This window comes from Rutidosis leptorrhynchoides, chromosome 1, assembly GCF_046630445.1.
Source record: "Rutidosis leptorrhynchoides isolate AG116_Rl617_1_P2 chromosome 1, CSIRO_AGI_Rlap_v1, whole genome shotgun sequence".
Taxonomy (NCBI): Eukaryota; Viridiplantae; Streptophyta; class Magnoliopsida; order Asterales; family Asteraceae; genus Rutidosis; species Rutidosis leptorrhynchoides.
In genome coordinates, this window is record NC_092333.1 from 95,830,912 (window position 1) to 95,855,657 (window position 24,746).

The 24,746-nt window shown below is 32.6% G+C and overlaps 2 protein-coding genes across 2 annotated transcripts; one reads left to right on the forward strand and one right to left on the reverse strand.

Annotated features, from left to right (window-relative positions):
• Window positions 1-260: 260 nt before the first annotated feature.
• LOC139863197 (remorin-like) lies at window positions 261-1,388 on the forward strand. The gene is made up of 4 exons (XM_071851846.1): window positions 261-584; window positions 706-793; window positions 891-972; window positions 1,067-1,388. The coding sequence occupies exons 1-4, from the start codon at window positions 434-436 to the stop codon at window positions 1,265-1,267; spliced, it is 522 nt and encodes a 173-aa protein (XP_071707947.1). The 5' UTR covers window positions 261-433; the 3' UTR covers window positions 1,268-1,388.
• Window positions 1,389-1,606: 218 nt separating this feature from the next.
• LOC139863202 (DEAD-box ATP-dependent RNA helicase 8-like) lies at window positions 1,607-5,813 on the reverse strand. The gene is made up of 10 exons (XM_071851850.1): window positions 5,391-5,813; window positions 4,604-4,664; window positions 3,664-3,898; window positions 3,327-3,565; window positions 2,997-3,248; window positions 2,731-2,911; window positions 2,556-2,644; window positions 2,386-2,459; window positions 2,197-2,308; window positions 1,607-1,938 (listed from the first exon to the last, which is right to left on the reverse strand). The coding sequence occupies exons 1-9, from the start codon at window positions 5,723-5,725 to the stop codon at window positions 2,230-2,232; spliced, it is 1,545 nt and encodes a 514-aa protein (XP_071707951.1). The 5' UTR covers window positions 5,726-5,813; the 3' UTR covers window positions 1,607-1,938; window positions 2,197-2,229.
• Between the last annotated feature and the right edge of the window lie 18,933 nt (window positions 5,814-24,746).

Below are 24,746 nucleotides of genomic sequence, written 5' to 3' on the forward strand. Positions count from 1 at the left end.
AATAATAATCATATAATCATATAATAATTCTTAAATGTAATGCAAAACTGAATGATACATATGGCAAAATTTTAGTATTGATTACTTCATAATATGTTACATATTAAAAAGCAAATTAATATGTTTAACTTATATTACCTATTTTGAAATCTTTTCAAATTAGTTCGTGCAAAACTTATTTCTTTTTAATTATTAATATTCTTACAACGATGAGTTGTAGTATGGTTAAAGTGTTAATATATAGAAATTCAAACATTGTTATCTACAAACTTAGTAGGTGACGTCTCCAACTGATTCGTGATCTCTATATACTATCTTCGGCACCAACCACTTCCTATTTTTACCAACCAAACCTACCCCTTACCTCTCTATCAATCTTTAAACTTTTAGTTTTTCTCAGATACCGAAAAAACCGATCAACACGAATTGAAGGATGGGGGAGGAAAACGAACAAAGAAACAACGATGTAACTTTGGAAAGCGATGTATCAACACCAACACCACCACCACCACAAACAGAACCAAAATCAAGTTCGGTTGCAACACCGCCACCAGAAAAAGCAAAATCACTTCGCAATCACAACAGTAAGTTCCCTAATACCGTTTTCACCACCAACAGATGATTTCAAAATTTTCCAAATAAACACTCGATTTTACAATCGATTTTACGTATTTGTTGTATATATGTTTGCGATTTCACTTTCAGACACTGGACTTGAAGTAGTTGTAACAGAGAAAAGACTGGCACTAATCAAGGCCTGGGAAGATAACGAAAAGACAAAGGCAGATAACAAGTATTTATTTCTATTTATTTACTCTAAATTCGTATGAAAAGCGCACGGTATAAGATGTAATCACCCTATGTTTAATCTTATCTATGAGTGTGTGCAGGGCGTACACAAAGATTTCGGCAATTGGAGCATGGGAGAATACTAAAAGAGCAGAAATTGAAGCCGACCTTAAGCAGATTGAGGTACATATTCTCTTTTCACCTATACATATACATACAGTATATATAATGAAATACAGAAGAAATAGTAATTTACACATCTGTGTATATGGAGCAGGAAGACATTGAAATTGAGAAAGGGAAACAGAGAGAGAAAATGAAGAACAAGATGGCAGCAATCCATAGAGAGGCAGAAGAAAAACGTGCTGTCGTTTTAGCCAAAAGGGGACAGTTTATCATCAAGACAGAAGAAGCAGCTGCTAAGTTTCATGCTACAGGCACTTTACCCACCAGATTGTTTAAATGCTTCGGCTACTAGTTAACCGAGATGCAAGGAAACACGAAGGAATAGTCTAAAAATTATTGTCACGATTAATATGTTAAGTAGTTTATAAGTTGTGAACTTTATCTTATTCGTTGATTTATATATACAAATCTGGTTACGTGAACATGGTGTTTATAAGACCATATAAGCTATAACGTTAACATAATTACAAGTCTATACATACATGGTACAAATAGACCAACAAATGATATCTGAATGAGCAGGATGTCAATATCAGTTTCAAGCAAAAAATGACAGCCCAACAAATTGGGAAAAGAAAACTTAAATTTAATATTCAACATAAATGTAAAAAAAAAAAAAAATGTTCAAGAGTTGCAGTTTTCTAGTTTTCCTACTTTTTTTTGGTTTTTTTGGGTTTTCTTCTTTTTTTTTTTTTTTTTTTCCTTTTTTTTCCTTTTTGAGAATATGAAGAACAAACTACATGCCTATTCACCAGTCAGCTACATACAGAGCTAGCATATAACAGATTTTAAACTAAAAGAAGATACTGATAAAAAACTAAAAAGAATCCTAACATTTGTCTGTAAATTGCCTCAAATTACTATGATCCTTTTACTGTCTCCCCAATATATGAATCAACTCCTGCTTTCTCAACGTTGAATTCAGGTTCGGGGACATGAAAAGATGTTATAACTGCAGATAAACTGGCGGGAAATAAAAAAATGTTACTTGCTCAAAAAATGACAAAGTCAAATGACCTTTATATGTAGCATTCTAATAATATCGTTTCGATGATCATGATTGACGTTATAAAAACTAACAAAAAGTGTTCGTGGGCCAACCTAATCCGACCCATTTTAACCCATACTAAGTTATACTGAGTACCAGTTTTAACTTGTTGCGCACCGTTACATAATTATTCTAGGCACATTTAAAGTCACACATTGGAATATATTTCTTACCATAACTGACCATCGAAAAGCACATGACACGAATCACTGGCAATAAATGGCCTGATCGATTTGGGGAGGAATTTGTCTAATTTCAGTTCCGAGCTCCTGCTCAATCCTATACCTGTACAAAAGCAGAAAAATACATCAGTTTTGGAAAGTAGATCATGAAATTGAACATGCATATATGAAAATACATACAAGTTAAAGCGGTCTTCATAAGTTATCAAATTCACAGCTAACCCTAAATGTCCAAACCTTCCAGAACGGCCCACCTAGAATCACAAAAAATGTTTCACCTCAGAAATTACAACAAACAAGTAAATTTCTTCCAAATATAGAGGACACACAAAAAAAGGGTTAAAAATTACCCTGTGTAAATATGTCTCGGCGTTCCTGGGGAAATCAAAATTAATGACAACATTGACTGCTTGGATATCTATACCTCTTGTAAATAGATCTGCAAACATAAACAAAACTGATCAAATAAATTGTTCAATAAACAAAATCGTGCAATGTTACAAAGTTGCAAAGTTGATTATGTACCGGTACAAACAAGATTTCGGCATGCACCATTGCGAAAGTCATGGAACACTCTATTACGATGATCTTGCAACATTTTAGCATGAATATAAAAGCAAGAATAACCCAATTCGGTAATCTTTTTGGCTAATAGCTCAACCCGGTTCACAGAATTACAGAAAATAATGGATTGGTTGATTTGCAACTGCAAAAACCACCAAAAGAATCAAACTTTTTGAAAAATGAAAACAATATTTTGCAGTAAAAATGTTGTAGGTGTGTGAGCAAACCTTTGAAAAAAGAGTGTTGAGGCAATGAACTTTTTGACGTTCTTCTACGAAAGCGTAAAATTGTGTGATACCTTTGAGAGTAAGCTCATCCATTAGATTAACAACATACGGTTTTTTAAGGTATCTGTCTTTGAAATCTTTGACAGTAACAGGGAATGTGGCTGAAAACATCAAGATTTGTCTGTTTTCGGGAAGGAAACTTATTAGATGCTCAACAGAAGGTTGAAACTCCGGGGACAGTAACTTATCAGCCTGAGGGATAATAAAAAATAAAACTTTAATAATGAAAAGAATAATAATAATCAAAAATGAAAATGATATTGAATATACCTCATCCATAACCAGCATTGTACAATCATTCAAACGACATATTTCTTTTTTGGTTAAATCGAGAATTCTTCCAGGGGTACCAACAAGCAAATGGACGGGTTGATATAAGCGCATGATGTCATCTTTTAAACTTGTTCCTCCAGTTGTAACCATTACTTGAATTTGTAAATGCTTTCCAAGTTCCTTACAAACTTGTGATGTCTGAAGAGCCAATTCTCTAGTTGGAACTAGAATCACAACTGCATATAATATTGACAAAACATGTTATTATTTATATGTTCTAAATACAAATACAAATATCTATTTAAAAATAGTAGGAAATGAAAAAATAGTAAACCTTGGATGGCATTTTTGTCAGTGTCGATTTTTTCAAGAGCTGGTATACAAAAGGCTGCGGTTTTACCGGTTCCGTTTTTCGCTCTAGCGAGAATATCACTACCAGTCAAAGCAATAGGAATACTTTCCTCTTGTATGGGAGAAGGCCTTTCAAATCCTTTTTCATAGATTCCCATAAGTAACTCCCTTTTCAAAAAGTAGTCCTCGAATTCATTTCCTTTAGTAGCTGTCACATCCTGTATAGCAACGATTATGAGAAGAAATAAAACAAAATTTAAGAAAGCTATTACAGTTATCAATACTATCTAATTTTCATTATAATTGTTATAATTATATTTATTATTATTACGTGTTTACGGTTTCCACTCGGGTTCATCTACCATCACAGATTTTATATATAAAGTATCAGGACTTTGTAAAGCATTTGTTAGTAGATGTTAAATCCTGTATCCCAAAAAGTTAGTCAACTTCTATTTTAGATATTACACAATTATTGAAAGTTTATGTATCAAAACTTTCAGGTCGGCGTTAAACTAAGAGTATCCATAGCATTAAACTCATGCAATGTATTCATGTATGGCTTGAACTTTTAGCATAAAAGATGTACACTACAACCATGTTCTAATCATCCAGCAATAAGAATTGAGTGCCACTAATCCAAAACCCTAATTTTGCTTTGACCTTTCCATAAGAGTTCATAACAGATGTGGGACCTAGAATAAAGATCATCCGATTGAACATTTCTTAAAATGCATCGCATCTTTGTTTTTAAATAAGAAACTTGCTACGTGATAGTCATATATGACAGACAATCTATATACTACACACATAAACCTTGAAAAACAAGATATGTACTAATATAAAAGATAAAAACAAAGAAGCTAAAATTAACTATAACTATTAAGCTGCACATTGCATAATGTCAATTGCTGCATGCATACCTCAGTTTTGTAACGGCTATCCGCTTCGGGTATGCTTAACTGTGCTTTCCAATCTTGAGAGCTAAACCACATAATGGATAAATATATTAGTTCATAGTCTGCTTACAAATAGTTATCAATACATATGACATTGAAATGAGTGCGGTCAATATTGATTGTTCAATATAAGCCTAATTAAGCAAATACACAGAAATATTTAGTAAATCTCCGACCTACGCTCCCACTATTAGGAAGTCAGAATATCAAGCAAAGTAATAATTGAAGGTAAACTTATATGAACTTATAAAGTAAAGAGAAAAAGGAAGACTTTAGTGGTTTGTCAACTAAAAGTATGAACTCCGTATACTAGGTTGTACACCGTTGTACGGGTGTAAATATCGAGAAAAAACATATGACTACTAACAAATGGTGCACAGAAGAAGTACCAAAAAACATAAATAGTAAACCGTAAGCACATCATTAATTGAAAAAAGTCCACACAAGACCAAATATCACAATATATCATAGCTATTTAAAGAAACCTAGATATACACAATTACCTAATTTCACACTATCTTGATAAATCTACAGGCATTGCAGTTTCAAGAATTGGAAAATTAAAGGACATTTAAGCAAGTAAATTAACCTTGATCGAGGCTGTCTACACATAATACATCACCTTTATATCACTATCACTACAATTAGACCCTAACTATACACAAATACCTAAATTTAAATGGTATTGATAAACCTACAGGCATTATAGTTTCAAAGAATAATTGTAAGCATTTAGTGAAGTAAAATTAACCTTGAATCAAGGGTGGTTTCTGACTGTACGGTTTTCTCAACTTCAAAATTGTTATTATTGATGGAAGAGGAACCAGAGGCATTATTATTAGGGTTCATTTTTAGCCACTGTTGCTTCTGAATGTACTGTTGTTGTTGTTGTGAAGGCTGTTGTCTCTGTGGATATTGTGACTGATGTTGTTGCTGATTGGGGTTTCGAGGTTGATTGTGGTAATTGGGGTTCGATTGATAATTACCACCTCCGCCGTACCATCCGCCGCCGCCGCGGCCATTTCCGATACCGGGAGGATACCGGCGATTGTTGTTGTTACCAGAGTTGTTATTGTTGTTGTTCATCGGAAGGTGATCGTTGGTTAGAAAGAGTGTATTTGTTGCGAGGGTTTGGTTTGTGTCTGTTTGTTTCTGAGTGTATGTTTGTGTTATTCAGATCGAGGGTTGGGTATGCGTGAGTGAGCGAGGTGTGTAGTGCAAATGGATTTGTTTTTTTCTCTTTTACCTTTTTATCAAAAAAGTAATACAAAATTAAATTAAAGGTTAGATTACGTGTTATTCAAAAATACTTTGGATATACATATGTATTTTTCTAAAAAAAACATAATTTAAATAGAAAAAAATCGAACAATTGGTAGTCTAGATTTCTATAGAACATGTTTGATTGACCATATCCAACGGTGTATTTGAACTTTCCAGTGAGTTACACTCTGAAGTTACTTTAAAATTTTAAATTGTTGTATAACACATTTGGTGATATATTAATAAAACTAGATTTGATAATCTTGATTGTTGATTGATGCGAAAATCGGGTTTGAAATGGCGTTTGAAACCGATTTAGGGTTAATGGATTTGATTTGTTGGTCATATGTAATTCCATGTCATTAGCAGTTTATTATCGGGACCAATTATTAATGGACAGCTTGGATGTCACGTCAGCAATTAATAAGGAGGCGATTTATTGCATTGATTTATTAAGATGTATAGATTCGTGTATAAATTATCACTCTTTGTTGTTTTCTTCACATGTTATTGTTCAAACATAAATAGGAAAAGAACACATGAAAACTACTATTCTAATATCTGCAAAAATAGTTGAATGATTCATGATTGTTATCTTACTGTCGTGTTGGGAACACATGTTATTGTTGGTACGTTATATTGTTTATTTTATGATTTATGATTATTTGGGTTTAGGACTTTAGCCTATTATGTCATGTATGCAAGTTTTTAGCCTGCATGCATATGAATGTAACTATTAGAGTAGACTTGCCTTAGTAGGTCATGTTTGTAATCTCAAATATCTTGTTTATGAATAATGAATGGTCCAAGTTATGGGCATAAGTTATGGTCCAAGTTATGAATCTGTTATGTTTGCCTCAGTAGGTTATGTTTGTAATCTCAAATATGTCATTTGTAATCTCAATCTATGTTTGTAATCTCAAATTTGTTGTTTATGAAGCATGTAAATATTGGAGTAGACTTGCCTAAGTTGCCTCAGTATGTTGTATAAAATATAAAACGAAAGCTGAATTTGTTGTAAATATTGATTAGTGATATTTATTCACTTTGAATTGAATTATCTTTGCAATGGCTAAGTGTTCTTATATACACAAATATCCTAAACAACTATTTCTACTTAGAGTATGGCTCCATAATACATTTTGGAACCACCTTAATGTAAAAGGAAATATCATGTTTTGTAACATGCTGGTATCTGTTGAATACATTGACCTATGCTCACTTGTGACTCTCTATTCTGGGAAATGAAGCTGACAACTTCTGATCCTAGAGTCAAATTACCAAATACTCCGTATGTTAATTTGACTTTTGTTGACTGATTTGTTGTTTGTTGTCGCATTCTAACACACACCCTCAAGTTGAATAGTGGGATCTTCGAAATTCAACTTGATCAATACTTCGTGAAATAGTCTTCCATTGACTGCTTTGGTAAGGATGTCTGAGAGCTGGTCTTCTGATCTCACAAATGGAAGTGAAATGATTTCTGCTTCTAGCTTCTCTTTGATAAAATGTCTGTCTATTTCAACATGCTTTGTTCGATCATGTTGAACTGGATTTTCTGAGATAGCAATTGCTGCTTCGTTGTAAAAAAATTAACTAGTGTCTTCTGGTAGAAATTCGAGCTCTGTTAGAAGCTTTCGGATCCATAGCACTTATTGTACTCCTCGTTCTATCCCTCTGAACTCCGCTTCAACACTTGAAAGAGCTACAACCTTTTGTTGTTTATATTTTCATGTGACTAGGTTCCCGCCAACCGAGGTAAAATACCTTGATGTGGATTTTATGTCTCCTTTTTCACCTCCCTATCACACATCTGTATATATCTGAGTTTTGAGGAGTCCGTTGTTTTGGAATACAACTCCATGTCCAGTTGTTCCTTTGAGGTATCTGATGATTCTCCACACAGCTTCCATGTGATGTACTTGAGGATGATGCATAAATTGGCTGACAACTCCTACTGTATACGCTATATCTGGGCGAGTATGAGCAAGATAGATCAGCTTTCCAACGATCCTTTGGTATTGTTCTTGATCTGCAAGTTCAGCTCCTTCTTCAATGAACAACTTCTGGTTTGGAATTGCAGGGGTCTGAGCCGGTTTGCAATCAATCATCCCTGTTTCAGCAAGTAGATCAAGAACATATTTCTTTTAACAGATAAATATTTTTTGTTGAGATCTAAGAACTTCTATTCCCAAGAAATATTTTAATCTTCCAAGATCTTTCATTTCAAATTCATTCGATAATTTTTTTTTAGTCGAAAAATTCATTTTTGTCATTTCCCGTAATTATTATGTCATAGACATAGATAATCAAGCAAGTTATCAGTTGGTTTCTTTGTTTGAAAAATGGTGTGTGATATGAATTACTTTGTTTATAGCCATATTTTTTCATGGCTAAGGTAAATTTTCCAAACCAAGCCTGAGGGAGCCCATATAAAGATTTTGTAAGACGACAAACTTCCCTGTTTTTGAAGTTTTCTGCGAATCCTTGTGGAGCTTGCATATAGACCTCTTCCTTGAGTTCGCCATGTAGAAAAGCATTCTTCACGTCAAATTGATGAAGGGACCATCCATTATTCGCGGCAATGGAGAAGAGGACTCTAATGGTGTCAATTTTAGCCACCGGTGATAAAGTCTCGGAATAGTCTATCTCATAAGTCTGAGTATAGCCCTTGGCAACTAACCGGGCTTTATATCTCTCAATTGTGTCATCTGGTTTGTATCTTATTGTAAATACCCATCGAGATCCTGCTGGCTTTTTCTCTGGATGAAGAATACATGTTTTCGATGTATCACTTGTTTTTAAAGCTTCCATTTCAACTTCCATTGCCTTTCTCTGGTTCTTTGATTTTAAGGCTTGTTCTATGGAAGTTGATATTTCTTCAGAGTATATTGCGGAATTAAATTTCTTTGCTTCTTTTGATAAATTACCTTTGGCAACATTCGCCATCGGATATCTCGATCTAAGAGCCTCTTTTTTGAGATCATATCTTTTAGGTGGAACTCCCCTATTAGCGCTCGAAGGAAGTATATAACCTTCATTTGATTCATTCTGATTTGCAGCTAGTTCATACGGAATTTGTTAAATTGATTCCTAACTTGAACTTCTTTGTGGTTCGTCGGAAATTTGTTGAGTTGATTCTTGAGTTGATTCTTGATTTGAACTTTGTGGTTCATCGGGAATTTACTGAGTTGATCCAGTTTGATTTGAAGATTCTAGTTCGTCTTGTGTTGAAATTTCTTGCTCTTTATCTTTTTCATCTTGTGATACGTTTGTAGCGTGAGTTACTTCTTCTGACGAGGGAATCCTTTCCAACCAACTCATAATGTCATTAGTTTCAATCTCCCCCTCACTTGTGTGTGTGTGTGTGGGGGGGGGGACCATAATAATATTTAGTCTCAAGAAAGTCACAATTCATTGTAGTGAATATGTGACGTCTTTTCGGACTGTAGCATCTATACCCTTTTTGGTTGACACCATATCCAACAAAAACACATTTTTCAGCACATGGGTAAAGTTTGGTGCGTTCTTGTTTAGGGATGTGAACATAGACAGAACAACCAAATATTCTAGGTTTGAGGTTAAGATTGGACGGGAGGTCATGAAATTTAGATAGTTCTTGAAGTGGAGTTTTCAGATCAAGAATTTTAGTCGAAAGACGATTAATCAGTTAAGCTGCTGTGCTTCAGGCCAGAAACTCCTCGGAGCATTGGACTCAATAAGTTGAGCCCGGATCATTTCTAACAGCAAACGATTTTTCCTTTCTGCTACCTCATTTTGTTCTAGGTATGAGCACACGAGGTTTGGTGGATAATTCCTTTTTCTTAACAAAAAAGTTGCATGGAAGAGTTCACAAATTCTCCTCCATTATCTGACCTTACAATTTGTACGTTTCTTTTAAATTGAGTTTGAATCATAGTATAAAACTGTAGCGACCAGAATTTTTCGAATTATATTTATACTTATACTTTCCCGAATACGTGCGTACTGAGCTGGATAATATTCTGGAGTCATTATCCATACTAATTACTTTCGTCAATACTTTACAACGTGTCATTAAGTGCTTAATTACTTAACTTGATCCTTAAATGCTTTTACGACCGTTAGTGTCACTAGTCATTTAGAACGAGCTACGTACTTGGTACACGTTAAACTTTGGTCATAATTGGAGTATTATGACTACTTAATCCTAATTGTTATTTCTTAATGACAATTACTTAGTTCGTCATTTGCTTAATTACGTTTAATGAATTGTTAATTACTTGGGCTTATCTTAATTGGACTAGGATTACCAGGGGTCCACCCTACTCTAGTTAATGGGTTAACTAATAAGCCCATCTTAATAAGTTAATGAACCCATTAAGCTTAAAATAATCTATTAAGACGTAAGACAAAAGTATATGCATGCATGCTTGTACCACCCTTACACATTTTGGCACCATGCACCATGCCACCCAACATCACCACCTCACTTTTGTACCACCATGGACCACCAACTCCCCCACCCTCCAAACCGTCAGTTTTGTGTCCCCCACCATCACCACCATTTTGTTGTCTTGTTTTGTGATTACTTGCCTATAAATACAAGACCCTTCCATTCACTAATTCATTTTGCACGTACACTCTTCTCTATAGTTTCTCACTCTAACTTCTCTCTAGTTTTGCAAGCTTTTTATAACACCCCTGATTTTTTTTTATACACAGCGGAAGACCTGTTATTCATATATATAATATAAAATCCATTTGAATAAAATATACACGTTAACATTTAAAAGTCCGGGTGTTATATATTAAACATTAAAACATCTTTTAATATAAAGGACACGACATCAGAGTTTTCGGCTTTGTCAAACATATCTTCCAACATCCCATCTTCACCCTGATAACTAGCATACAACAAATCCATAATCTGCAGGGAGGAGAGGGAGGGGAATTAGCACAAACCTAAGTGAGTACGACTAACTAAAGGCCATAGCATACAGAAGTGTTATACTAATCATGTCACATAGTCTAACACACAAACATCACCCAAGTGCCATCTACAGAGACTCTGGCGGTTCGGCCAAACCATTAACCACCAGCTAATCGGACTGGGACTTACCAGAAGTTCCTCTACCACCGTGTTGTATATACATAATCCACACGCGACGGACGCGTCATTCACATATATATACCCCCACGATTGTCTAGGCTACCATAAAGGAACCCAACCCGCAGGTTGATCTCTCCTACCTAGGCTACCACACAATAGGGACGCATTGGGCTCCAGCAGACAAGCATCAACTAACATGCAGTCATCACCACAGACTAACTAACAGTATCAGTAAGTATATCTAACAAGCATGGCAATCATAATATAAATTGCCACTATATACTATATACTCTAATTAGTCCCACTCACCGATACCGGCAGCACTCGGTAGTCTAATGTCACCGAGTCTTCTCCTCGTCCAAATCACCTGAGAACAATTACTGAATAAGTTAGTAATCGTATTCCAATACTAACTATATCACAATCACAGTATATATTAGGGGTGTTCATAATATCCGAATCCGCAATCCGAAAAATCCGAAAATTATCCGAAAAATCGGATATCCGGATTTTCGGATATCCGAAAATCGGATATCCGATTTTTCGGATTCGGGTTTCGGATAGCACTTTTCAATATTTTCGGATATTCGGATATCCGAATATCCGAAAATATATTTTAATAATTTAATAATATTTATTTAAAAGAGATAGGTACTTAGCTTTTTGAGTGGTACAGTACAAAAACCAAAAAAAAAAAATAAAAAAATCCCTAGATCTAAACACTTTCATCTCACCACAAAAAACTCAAAAAGTAAAAAAAATCCATAGTTCTAAACATCTTCGTCTCACCACCTCATCATCTATTCTTCATCTTTGATTTCTTACATCTTCATCTATTCTCTATTCTTAGTATCTGTTTATGTTTGTTGCTTCTAGATTTGATTCGATGATACTTAACTTCTAAAGTTAAAAAGAAGAAAAAGAAATTCGGGAAAGCAGCGGAAGAGGAGTATGATTTTGATAAAAATCTTGCCGCTGTAGAACAACCTCGAGAGGAGAAGGTGCTACCGCAAGCTGAATCAGTTGCCGTACCACGATATGTTGAATTCAATTGTTTGTCAGCACGAGTAGTGATATATGAGTTTGAGTTAATAATATATGAGTATTCAACTTTTTTTTTGGGGGCTTTGAAGAATTGAAGTAGTATTTCTACCGACATTTTATAATCGACAAATGTAAATGTATTGATTTGTAAATCGTTTATAAACTTTAACAAATAATGGATACATATTTTGAAGTATGAATGCATTTGTAGCGTTTCATAGTATGAGAGTATCAATTTATCACCACTTAGGCACTTTAGCAAATCAGAATTGTTGAAACTGATTAACTTTTGTGAACTTCTCAATTTTTTTTTATAAACTTCGGATATTCGGATAATCCGATATCCGAATCCGAAATTTCGAATATCCGAAAATCGGATATCCAAAATTTCGGATTCGGATATCGGATGGCCAAATTCACTATCCGAAATTTCGGATATCCGATTTTTGGATATCCGAAATTTCGGATATCCGGTTTTGAACACCCCTAGTATATATAAACTAACACTTAAGCACTTAACGATAAATTATCAACCGTACGAGTAACACTCTCACTCGCACGTTTGAGAACACTCAACCGTGCGGTTGACAACTTACGCGTACGTTTGGTCTATGACTGAATGCCCATCAATGAATCCAATGATCCGTACGGTTCACCACACGAGTGACAAGTGACTTGTACGAGTCACATCTCAACCATACGTATCACCTTAACCAAAACAATAGTTCTCCATAACCACTCACTCGCACGGTTCATAACACGGTTGACCCCCCAACTGTACTAGTGAAGGCTCACTCGTGCGAGTGATGAAGAACAGTAACATCAGCTATTTAATCGGGTTTCAACTCCAAATGTACAACATAAACATCAATTTATAAAGTAAGTTATCACATATCATCATATATTCACTATATGATAAGCCTACATCATAAACTCAATCAATAACGACACTAAACGAGTATAAAACCAGACATACACAATAAAATCCCTTCTTCTGGCCAAAATAAATTTGATCTAGTTTCTTAAAACCTTATAATTGGATAGTAAACTTCAATACAAGTCCAACGATAGTTTATTCATCAAAAACGGAGTTACGGTTTGAAAGTTACAGCCGTTTCAAGTTTACCAAAAACTGACCAGTGCTCACTCGCGCGGACGAGACCTCACTCGTGTGAGTGAGTCCTCAACCGTGTGGTTGAGCCTCAAATACGTGGTCACTCGTACGGGTGATCTGTCAGAAGTGTGGGAGCTGTTAGAACATTCCAGCTTGCTGATTTTTGCCATTTTGGCCCAAAAACTCGATTTTTGCAAGATCTAACACCAAAACCACTTCCAAAACATCATATAAACTATATAAAACATATTTCTAATAACAATTGAGCATAACTAACACTTAAGATCAAGAATCAAGCACCAAATTCATAATTTTACTCAAGAATACACTTTTGAGAAAAAGCCTAGATTAATCTCATTTCAAACATGTTTATGATCGATTGACTGTACATGAAGTTCATATAACATACTTAAATTAGTTCACTAACATCAAACAAGTCTATCTAACACTTATGAGCAAGATTCAAGTATCAAGTTCATCAAAAACCCATTTATACCCAAAACCCAATTTCTAAGAATTAACACACGAATTTAAGCAAACAAACCTGATTAGATGATCACAAGGATGCTAGAAATCAGTCACCAAAGCCTCTTAATTCAATTTATCACTTGAATTGAATTAGGGTTTGTGAAGGAGATAAACAAATACGGGTATAATTTAGAACTTTCAAGAAAATGAGAGAAAAAGCTAACTCCTAGCTTATATATTAGTGTTAAACACAATACCCCCATCACACACGGGTATTTATCAGTTATCTGAATTCTTTCGTATGTCATTTGGTGACCCAAACTGAAGAGACCCGTCCTAATCCACCTGGACGAAATCTTCAACATTTGGTTTCATTGCGAGGTACTGACTTCTATATGCCATGAATGACTCCAAGTAATAGCTTTAAATTGAGCAAATGCACAGCGGAAGATTTCTTTCATACATGAGAATAAACATGCTTTAAAGTGTCAACCAAAAGGTTGGTGAGTTCATTAGTTTAACATAAATAATCATTTCCATCATTTTAATAGACCACAAGATTTTCATTTCTCATAAATATACGTCCCATGCATAGAGACAAAAATCATTCATATGGATTAAACATCTGGTAACTGACCTTAACAAGATGCATATAGAATATCCCCATCATTCCGGGACACCCATCGGACATGATAAAATCGAAGTACTAAAGTATTCCAAATTCCAGAATGGGGCTTGTTGGGCCCGATAGATCTATCTTTAGGATTCTCGTCAATTAGGGGGTCTGTTCCCTAATTCTTAGGCTACCAAGCTAAAGGGGCATATTCGGCTTCGATCATTCAACCATATAATATAGTTTCGATTACTTGTGTCTATTTCGTAAAACAGTTATAAAAGCGCATGTATTCTCAGTCCCAAAAATATATATTGCAAAAGCATTTAAAAAGGGAGCAAATGAAACTCACCATACTGTATTTTGTAGTAAAAATACATATGACGATATTGAACAATACAGGGTTTGGCCTCGGATTCACGAACCTATATTCAATTATGTATATTAACACATGTAATGGTAATCGAACAACTTTATATTTTATTTAGTGATTTAATTGTTATTTTAATAAATTATATGTTTTATCAATAAATTATTTAAATATTTCTATTTTATGTATTTTAACTAAATAATTAGTATTTATTATAAAACGTTAATATAGATATGTTATATGTGTTAACTATAGTGTTTATATAACTAAAAATCATTTGATAAAATAATATTAATAATATTAAATAACAAGTTGTATTATTTTATAATAATAATATTAGTAAATATACTTAATAATGATATTAATAATAATTATGATTCTAAAGATAATAATACTTATAATGATAGTAATATTAGTAGTAATGTTGATAATAACAATAATGATAGTTTTTAATGATAATCATACTTATAATAATAATGAAAATGATAATTTTAATAGAAATACTTTTGTTAATAGTAATAATTTTAAAAATGAATATTTTGATGATAATACAAATAATGGTATTAATAATAATAATAATAGTAACGATGATCATAATACTTATTTTAATGATAATAATAATAATAATAATAATAAGTATAATATTTATGTTAGTATAGTAATAATAATAATAATAATAATAATAATAATAATAATAATAACAACAACAACAATCCTAATAATAATAATAATAATAATAATAATAATAATAATAATAATAATAATAATAATAATAATAATAATAATAATAATAATAATAATGAAAATGAAAATGAATAAAAAGAAGTGTATACCCTTTAAAGAGTAATTCTAAAAAGAATTGCCCAAGACCGGGCTCGAACCCAAGACCTCTCGTTAACTTGGTAACACACCAAACCATCCTTCCAACTCCAATTTTCTGATTTTATATGAAACCAATTATAATTAACCTGCTTATCAAGCCCAACCAAATAGCATGGAAATTGGCCCATCAGAATATTTAGTCTTCGGCCCAACAGAAATAGGTAGTCCAATATCAAGTTGCTATTGTTTATTTAAATAAATAAAAAAAAAACTACAGGACACTAGGCTCGAACTCAGGACCTCTTCTATAACCCAAACATCCCAAACCATCTCTCTACTCTATCATATCTATTTTAATTCATCGAAATATAACCTTTGTATTTAAATGTATCTTCACTCTTCCGTTCCATTATTCTCACCATTCCTATACTTTCTTTCTTAGTTCATACATTCAAAAGGTCGTGAAAATGCTTAATCCCATTCTAATCCCTGATATTTTCCTAATTATCATTTCTGTCATCCTTCTTTACAATCCTCTACCAGAAAAATCTGTTTACTTCTACTATTACTTTGGGGTGATACTATTCTTAATTCTACCGTGTCTTTATATTGTTATTCGTATTAATATCCACGGTTTGTAACCTCTGTGTTGTTATTAGACTTTATATTTTCTCTTATATTTTGGAGCTCCTTGTCTTTTTATTATTCTCTCGGTCTCCAGTAAAGCGAGTAACGGTCCAGAATTCGTAAGTATGGAGTTTCGAATGAACTTAATGTTCTAAACAAGAAAGAACGTAATAGCACAATTTGATTTGTTAAATTACCAGAGTCAATGAGAATAGAACTATCAAGAATATACTTTCTTGATATGTTCAAAAGTTAAGTAGAATGAAAGAGTTATGTAACATGGCACATGATGACGTTATGATCTGTGAATCATCACGTCTCATTAGAAACTCAGCATGACTTACTGTAATATAATCACGTTGATCAAGTGTCATTATATTATACTAACTCATGCATCAATTTCCAACACTACTTCAAAACATTCATAATTCAAACTCTACGTTTTTAGAGATTTAGAAACTAAAATAGTTTTCTTTTATGATATAACACAGATAGCGCGGAGAGATTATTAATATCGGACAAGAATATTTATGAAGATATCTTCAGAAATATTGAGGATATTTACAATGAAAGATACGATAACATCGTAGGATTTTAGATTCAAAGTGTGATGAAGAAATTCATTCACAATGATTTAGAGCGATTTAGGAGTAAGGTATTCGCTAAAGATTTCATCAGAAATAGAATCATTAGGATTCTTTAAATACAGGGTTTGGTCCTTGTATTTGTCCTTGGTCTCCTTCATGGTTTGCTCAATTCATTTTTCAGTACCAAATTTTCTCATCTTTTGAGCTTTTTCAGCCACTATTCTTTATCATCAAACTTCCGATGATTAAGGTCGTCTACGGTTATCTACAGTTTCTGCTGCTTCATTCAGCTTTTTTGACATTCAGAGTATTGTTTTGTAGACTGAGTGCTTTTTAGAATTTCATAATGAAAGATCATAATTCTAAGAGATAAATGTTATACATATAACTGTTGATGTAGATATGCTGTGAGTTTTCAAAGTACTGATTGCTGATTCCTGGTAATTAGTATGGCAGTTTTCGTTACAAGATGCGGATAAGTATATGATAGGGTTTCAATGAATAAATATAATGATTTATCAGAGAGATTTAAGCCAAGAAGCAACGAGGTTGCTGGTACGTCTGCTGGTAATATGGTGGAATATAAAAGGTTCACTAGTAACAATAAAAGAGCACGCATATATATCAAGGTTATAATAAGGTTGTTTCGAACGAAAAGTCGAAGTTGACTTGCTGGAGCTGTGACAAAATTTGCTACTTTGAAAGGGATTACCAAGTTATTTTGGGTAATAATAACACTAAGGAAATAGCACAGATACGTGTTAAATGTTTACTCAGTTGCCGAGAGTTTCTCAGGTGCATAACTATATGCATCAATCTCTTCTTCCGTAGATGAAGTGCGGTTGGTTCATCCTATCGATTGAAGTGTTTCAAGAATCATGAAAGGTTTGAACGCAGATTGTAATCGTCAAGATACAAATGGGGTTTAAGATGAAAGCACGTGGCAAACTTGAAGAAATGTTTAGTTTCATATGTTATAATCAATATTTTAATTCATTTTAATTGTCCAATGTTGGTAGTCTACAGTTAAAAGTCCACAGTTAGCAATTCAATAATTCGTATATAATTTAATATATAATATTTGAATTAATTAATACGTATCATGACCCGTGTACATGTCTCAGACTCGATCACAACTCAAACTATATATATTATTGTAGAATCAACCTCAACCCTGTATAGCTAACTCCAGCATTACTGCATATAGAGTGTCTATGGTTATTCCAAATAATATATATAGATGCGTCGATATGATATGTCAAAACCTTGTATACGTGTCCCGATATTTAAAGTGAGTAAAATAAATAACAGGAATTAAATGACGATAAATAAAGTGCGTAAAGTAAATAACAGAAATTAAATGACGATAAATAAAATTGCGATAATTAAATTGCGATAAATAAACTGCGATAAATAAAATGTAATCAGTTAGCTAGGAACAGTTAGCGTGGTTTCTTAACAGAATTTCTCATAGTTAATTCGTTTGTTTCTAATAAATTTTATTTTTGTCCAATATTTTCTTCATTATGCCACTTGTTGGATTTTGATAGGTCAAAATCCAAATATGAAATTGAATGGTTATTCTGTGGTGAACGGATACGTATATATGTGGATGTAAGTAGGATAGTAAATGACTGTTGAATCAGATTCGAAGAATGTACAGTGTAACTTATTAATGTGAAATCTAAATATTCCTCGGGTATTACCTACCCGTTAAAATATTTTCACCATTAACAGTTTGTACGAAATTTTTTTTAATTACAATCGTTATGAAAAAATATATATATATATATATATATATATATATATATATATATATATATATATATATATATATATATATATATATATATATATATATATATTCTTCAGATGTAATCATGGATTTAATGAGTTAATATGATATTAATCTCATATGATTTATTGTTAGAACTAGAATACATAATCTCTAAAACATTAGAGATTACATAATCGCCATGAAGAACGAAGATAATTGATGTAGAACGATACGTAAAACGTTGATTATACTCGAGGTACAGAATGAGATGTTGAGGCATGGATTGTTGATGGTACTGGTGTTGATGTTGGTGAAGCTGATAAGTTTTGCACCATATTCTCTACAATCATTACTCATGCGCGAAGCTCGTTGACTTCTTCGATTACTCCCGGATGATTGGCAGTTCGAACGAGCGGATGAATAAGGTTTAGAATTTTAGATAGAATATAATCGTGGTGAAATATTCGAGAAATGAGGGTGAAAATGGTATTACGAACATGTTCGCCGGTAAGTGCTTCAGGTTCTTTGCCAAGCGGGAAATTCGATTGGTGAAAAGGATCGCCTTCTTCGCGTCTTCATTGATTAAGTCGACTACGAACTCATCAGATGAATTGGGGATAGATGATTGGTTGATTCATTCTGGTGACACTGCTTTCGGAGCTTAGGTGAAACTCCATATCGGAATAGCTGTCAGAATCCGAGGAATTCGAACTGGTTGAGGGATTCATCTCGTACAATCAGATAAAGGATTTTCGATAAGAAATAGATTATAGGATGTAGATTAGTACCCTGCAATACATAATTTACATATGCATATATAATACTAAAATCCCATAAGTTACGGAGGAATCTACGAAAGCTGTCAGGCAAAGGTACAATAACAGATACGCTAAGACATGAATTTTGTCTATACACTATTCATGCAATCAATGCAGTAAGATATGTCTAGACTAGGAATGATAAGAAGGTAATTTCCTAAGGATAATAAACAGATGATTTCCGACTAGAAATGATAAGCAAAACTTTTGACATGCAGACACGGTCGAAGTCCAGACCCACTAATGTATCTAATCAACTATCAGTTAGACACACTAATGCAAGACCTGGTTCGCTAAGACCACCGCTCTGATACCAACTGAAGAGACCCGTCCTAATCCACCTGGACGAAATCTCCAACATTTAGTTTCATTGAGAGGTACTGACTTCTATATGCCATGAATGACTCCAAGTAATAGCTTTAAATTGAGCAAATGCACAGCGAAAGATTTCTTTCATACCTGAGAATAAACATGCTTTAAAGTGTCAACCAAAAAGTTGGTGAGTTCATTAGTTTAACATAAATAATCATTTCCATCATTTTAATAGATCACAAGATTTTCATTTCTCATAAATATACGTCCCATGCATAGAGACAAAAATTATTCATATGGATTGAACACCTGGTAACCGACCTTAACAAGATGCATATAGAATATCCCCATCATTCCGGGACACCCATCGGAAATGATAAAATCGAAGTACTAAAGCATTCCAAATTCCAGAATGGGGCTTGTTGGGCCCGATAGATCTATCTTTAGGATTCACGTCAATAAGGGGGTCTGTTCCCTAATTCTTAGGCTACCAAGCTAAAGGGGCATATTCGGCTTCGATCATTCAACCATATAATGTAGTTTCGATTACTTGTGTCTATTTCATAAAACAGTTATAAAAGCGCATGTATTCTCAGTTCCAAAAATATATATTGCAAAAGCATTTAAAAAGGGAGCAAATGAAACTCACCATACTGTATTTTGTAGTAAAAATACATATGACGATATTGAACAATACAGGGTTTGACCTCGGATTCACGAACCTATATTCAATTATGTATATTAACACATGTAATGGTAATCGAACAATTTTATATTTTATTTAGTGATTTAATTGTTATTTTAATAAATTATATGTTTTATCAATAAATTATTTAAATATTTCTATTTTATGTATTTTAACTAAATAATTAGTATTTATTATAAAACGTTAATATAGATATGTTATATGTGTTAACTATAGTGTTTATATAACTAAAAATCATTTGATAAAATAATATTAATAATATTAAATAAAAAGTTGTATTATTTTATAATAATAATATTAGTAAATATATTTAATAATGATATTAATAATAATTATGATTCTAAAGATAATAATACTTATAATGTTAGTAATATTAGTAGTAATATTGATAATAATAATAATTATAGTTTTTAATGATAATCATACTTATAATAATAATGAAAATGATAATTTTAATAGAAATACTTTTGTTAATAGTAATAATTTTAAAAATGAATATTTTGATGATAATACTAATAATGGTATTAATAATAATAATAATAGTAGTAACGATGATCATAATACTTATTTTAATGATAATAATAATAATAATAATAATAATAATAATAATAACAATAATAATAATAAGCATAATATTTATGTTAGTATAATAATAATAATAATAATAATAACAACAACAACAACAATCCTAATAATAATAATAATAATAATAATAATAATAATAATAATAATAATAATAATAATAATAATAATAATAATAATAATTATTATAATAATAATAATAATAATGAATAAAAAGAAGTGTATACCCTTTAAAGAGTCATTCTAAAAAGAATTACCCAAGACCGGGCTCGAACCCGAGACCTCTCGTTAACTTGGTAACACACCAAACCATCCTTCCAACTCTAATTTTCTGATTTTATATGAAACCAATTATAATTAACCTGCTTATCAAGCCCAACCGAATAGCATGGAAATCGGCCCATCAGAATATTTAGTCTTAGGCCCAAATCAATTACGGCCCAACAGAAATAGGTAGTCCAATATCAAGTTGCTATTGTTTATTTAAATAAATAAAAAAAACTGCAGGAGACTGGGCTCGAACTCAGGACCTCTTCTATAACCCAAACATCCCAAACCATCTCTCTACTCTATCATATCTATTTTAATTCACCGAAATATAACCTTTGTATTTAAATGTATCTTCATCAACAATCATCATCAATCATGTAATTCTTGATCGTGCTTATTTATTTTTATCAACGAGTAATCATCATCAATACCCTATCGAATTATAATCATCTTCATACGTACGTATACATATTGTAATTCATCATCATCATTCTCACATAAAATCATAAACTTAACATCGTTGTCTAAACCCGTTACCCATTATCATACTCGATACCCTACATTCCAACATCATGATAATCGATCAAATCACAATCTTATTCTAATTAAAAGAGTGTTTGGCTAACTTAATCATGGCAGTCAAGGCATCAATTACTAATTCCACAAATCACGGTTCTAATAAAGAAGAAAAAAAATGGTGGCCCAATAAAGAATTACATCGGTTCCTTTTTTTTCTTTGTCAATTATATGGGGTTGTCCACTTTGAAATTGTCGGCTCAAAACAAAATATAAAGAAGCAATACTCGAGTAGGTTTATATTGAGCAAAAGAGGGCTGTTGGGTTTAATTGAAAATCGAAACAAACATAACTATATAGCAGTGATTGTAGTCGTTGAAAAAGTGGTGGAATTGATGGTGGATATATGCACATATGTATGTATAAAGAAGGAGATGGTGTGCATGTGTTTGCATCTGCAGAAACAGGAAGAAAGAAAAAAATATATGGGTGTTGGTGTTTATGTTCTCGGTTGTAGCTGCGGTGGTACAAGGTGGTCGTGCTTGCAGCAGTAGCAGGTGCAAGTTGTTGGTGGTTGCTAGAAAATAGAACATAGAATAATGAGAGGAGATTGTGCAGCAAGAAGGTGTGAAGGTGATTCATAAAATAAGGAAGAGGGAGAGATGGAAAGAGAAAATAGCCAGTGGATGGTTTACGGTTTCTACAGCAGAATAATACCAACTGAATTTGCAGTTGCAGTAGTAGTACTTAACCAATGATAGGTGTTCTTGGTGGTCTCCAAAGGTGGCTTGATTTTGGGTGATGTTCATGATGGTTTTAAAGAAACGTAATGGTTGTAGTGATTATGATCATTGGTTGGCGATAGTGGTGGTTCAAGGTGCTAAAGGAGCTCGATGGTTGTAGGGTGTGGTAGTGGTGATTGTTTAGTTCTATTAAAAAGAGACAGGAAGGAGTGGGTTGTAGGGAAAAGGGTAGAAAAGAATAGAAGTGCTTGTGTTGTGTTTGATCAAATTTTGAAAATGAAAGAAAATGTAAGTGAGTTGATTAAGGGTGATCATTCATATTGATTACATATCTCTAAAGATATGATGTCTATACAGGTTAAAGAGAGTGAGAACAAACAACATAGCAAATCATATCATATTATATTAAATAATTCATTCAATTAAAACAGACGAAAAATGATAATTGAGATTGAGGACGTGTAATTGGTTGAATGTGGTAATGACTTTTAATAATTCAATTGTCTTATAGCAATATAAATCGATATTTTAAATCAATCGGGTACAAAAGTAAACAGAACCGATTCTAATAGCTTTTGTCTGTGTTTGTGATAATTGATTCAAGTTGTTTAAATTTAGCAGACAAATTAAGCAGTTAAGACAATGATGGGAAACAAAATATGTATATGTTTAAAATAGGTATTTGTATCTATATTTACTTATAATCAGTGTTTACGTATATATATTTTCTGTATATACTTTTATATATGTAAACTTGCTCTTCATATATGTATATGTATATATTTGTATCTGCATTATCATATATCATATATCATTATATATATATATATATATATATATATATATATATATATATATATATATATATATATATATATATATATATATATATATATATATATATATATATATATATATATATATATATATTGTATATTAATTATGTAAAGAAATAAAATAAAATTAAATATATACACATTAGTATTTAACATTAATTTTATTAATAATAATGAGACTAGTACTAATATTAATAACAATAGAGATAATAGTGATAATAATATTATGATAATGTTAATATTAACAATAATAATAACAACTTATATTATAACTTGTAATTAAGTTTGATATATTAATATTATATTTTATATAGTATTTACTAATCTATATATACACATATTTATTTACAAACAATTGTTCGTGAATCGTCGAGAGCAGTCGAAGGTCAAATGAATTCATGTAAACTGTTCCAAAGTTTTCAAGACTCAACATTACAGACTTTGCTTATCGTATCGGAAACATATAAAGATTAAGTTTAAATTTGGTCAGAAATTCCCGGGTCGTCACACAAACGAAGTCCAAATTAAATAAACAAACATGTTCTGTGACCCTTGTCACAAACTGGTCCTATCCACAATATTAAATAATAATAAATATAAAATTAAAATAAAAGCATATAATAACACCACACAACCTGAGGGCAAGATAGTAATCTAACAGCTAGGCCCGCTTCGAGGGTGTTACAAATCTACCCTCTTAATGAGATTCCGTCCTCGGAATCTGCTAAGTCATAGCCAACAATCAACTGTTTAACAAGGGCCGTGTACGTCATCTATTATCCTAGCGCTAAGCTAAGAGGATAACGATCAAACAATTCAACACTAGGTGCAATCAACATTCATTCAAATACAAGACAACCCAAAAGTATTATATAGACCCATCCTCAACTTAATTGACTTCCACAAAAAGTTACACGTCAAACTGTCACTACACCCCACTTTCTGAAGATACCAACGGTTATACACTGTCGATTTCATCGAATCAGGCTGATTCATCAAATTTCGAGATTAGCCATAAAGTAAATCCATCAAATCTCCTATTCAGTTTAATCTAAGTCATCTGTTTGTTGTCAACGTGTCACATGAAGATACAACTCAGTTAAGCCCACAATTCTACATCACTAAATCATTAAAGGTCATGGGTATTACAAACCACCACAACGGGCCATAACGTGACCTAAGTCAAAACACGTCCTACAATCATACGCCTTACAAAGCTCAGTCCATTCTCGTAGGTCAAAAGCTATCTTATCGGTCTAAAGCCAAACACACCATCTGCTAGTCTACTTCCCAAGGGTCAAGACCCGCTATATGCCGATCTGTAAACTTACTTACTTACACTACACGATATCCGAATCGTTCCTCACATTCTGGTCTAGAAATGAGTCTTTATCACTGGCTAAAGAAATTCATTGCTGAAAACCTGCCGCTATCAAATAACTGAACAAGTATAATTTTGTCTGAATTCCAAACTTGATCTATCATCAATCTTACAAAATACCACAAAATTCCATCTCAAGTCTGGGTTTTACACACTAACTCTCGAG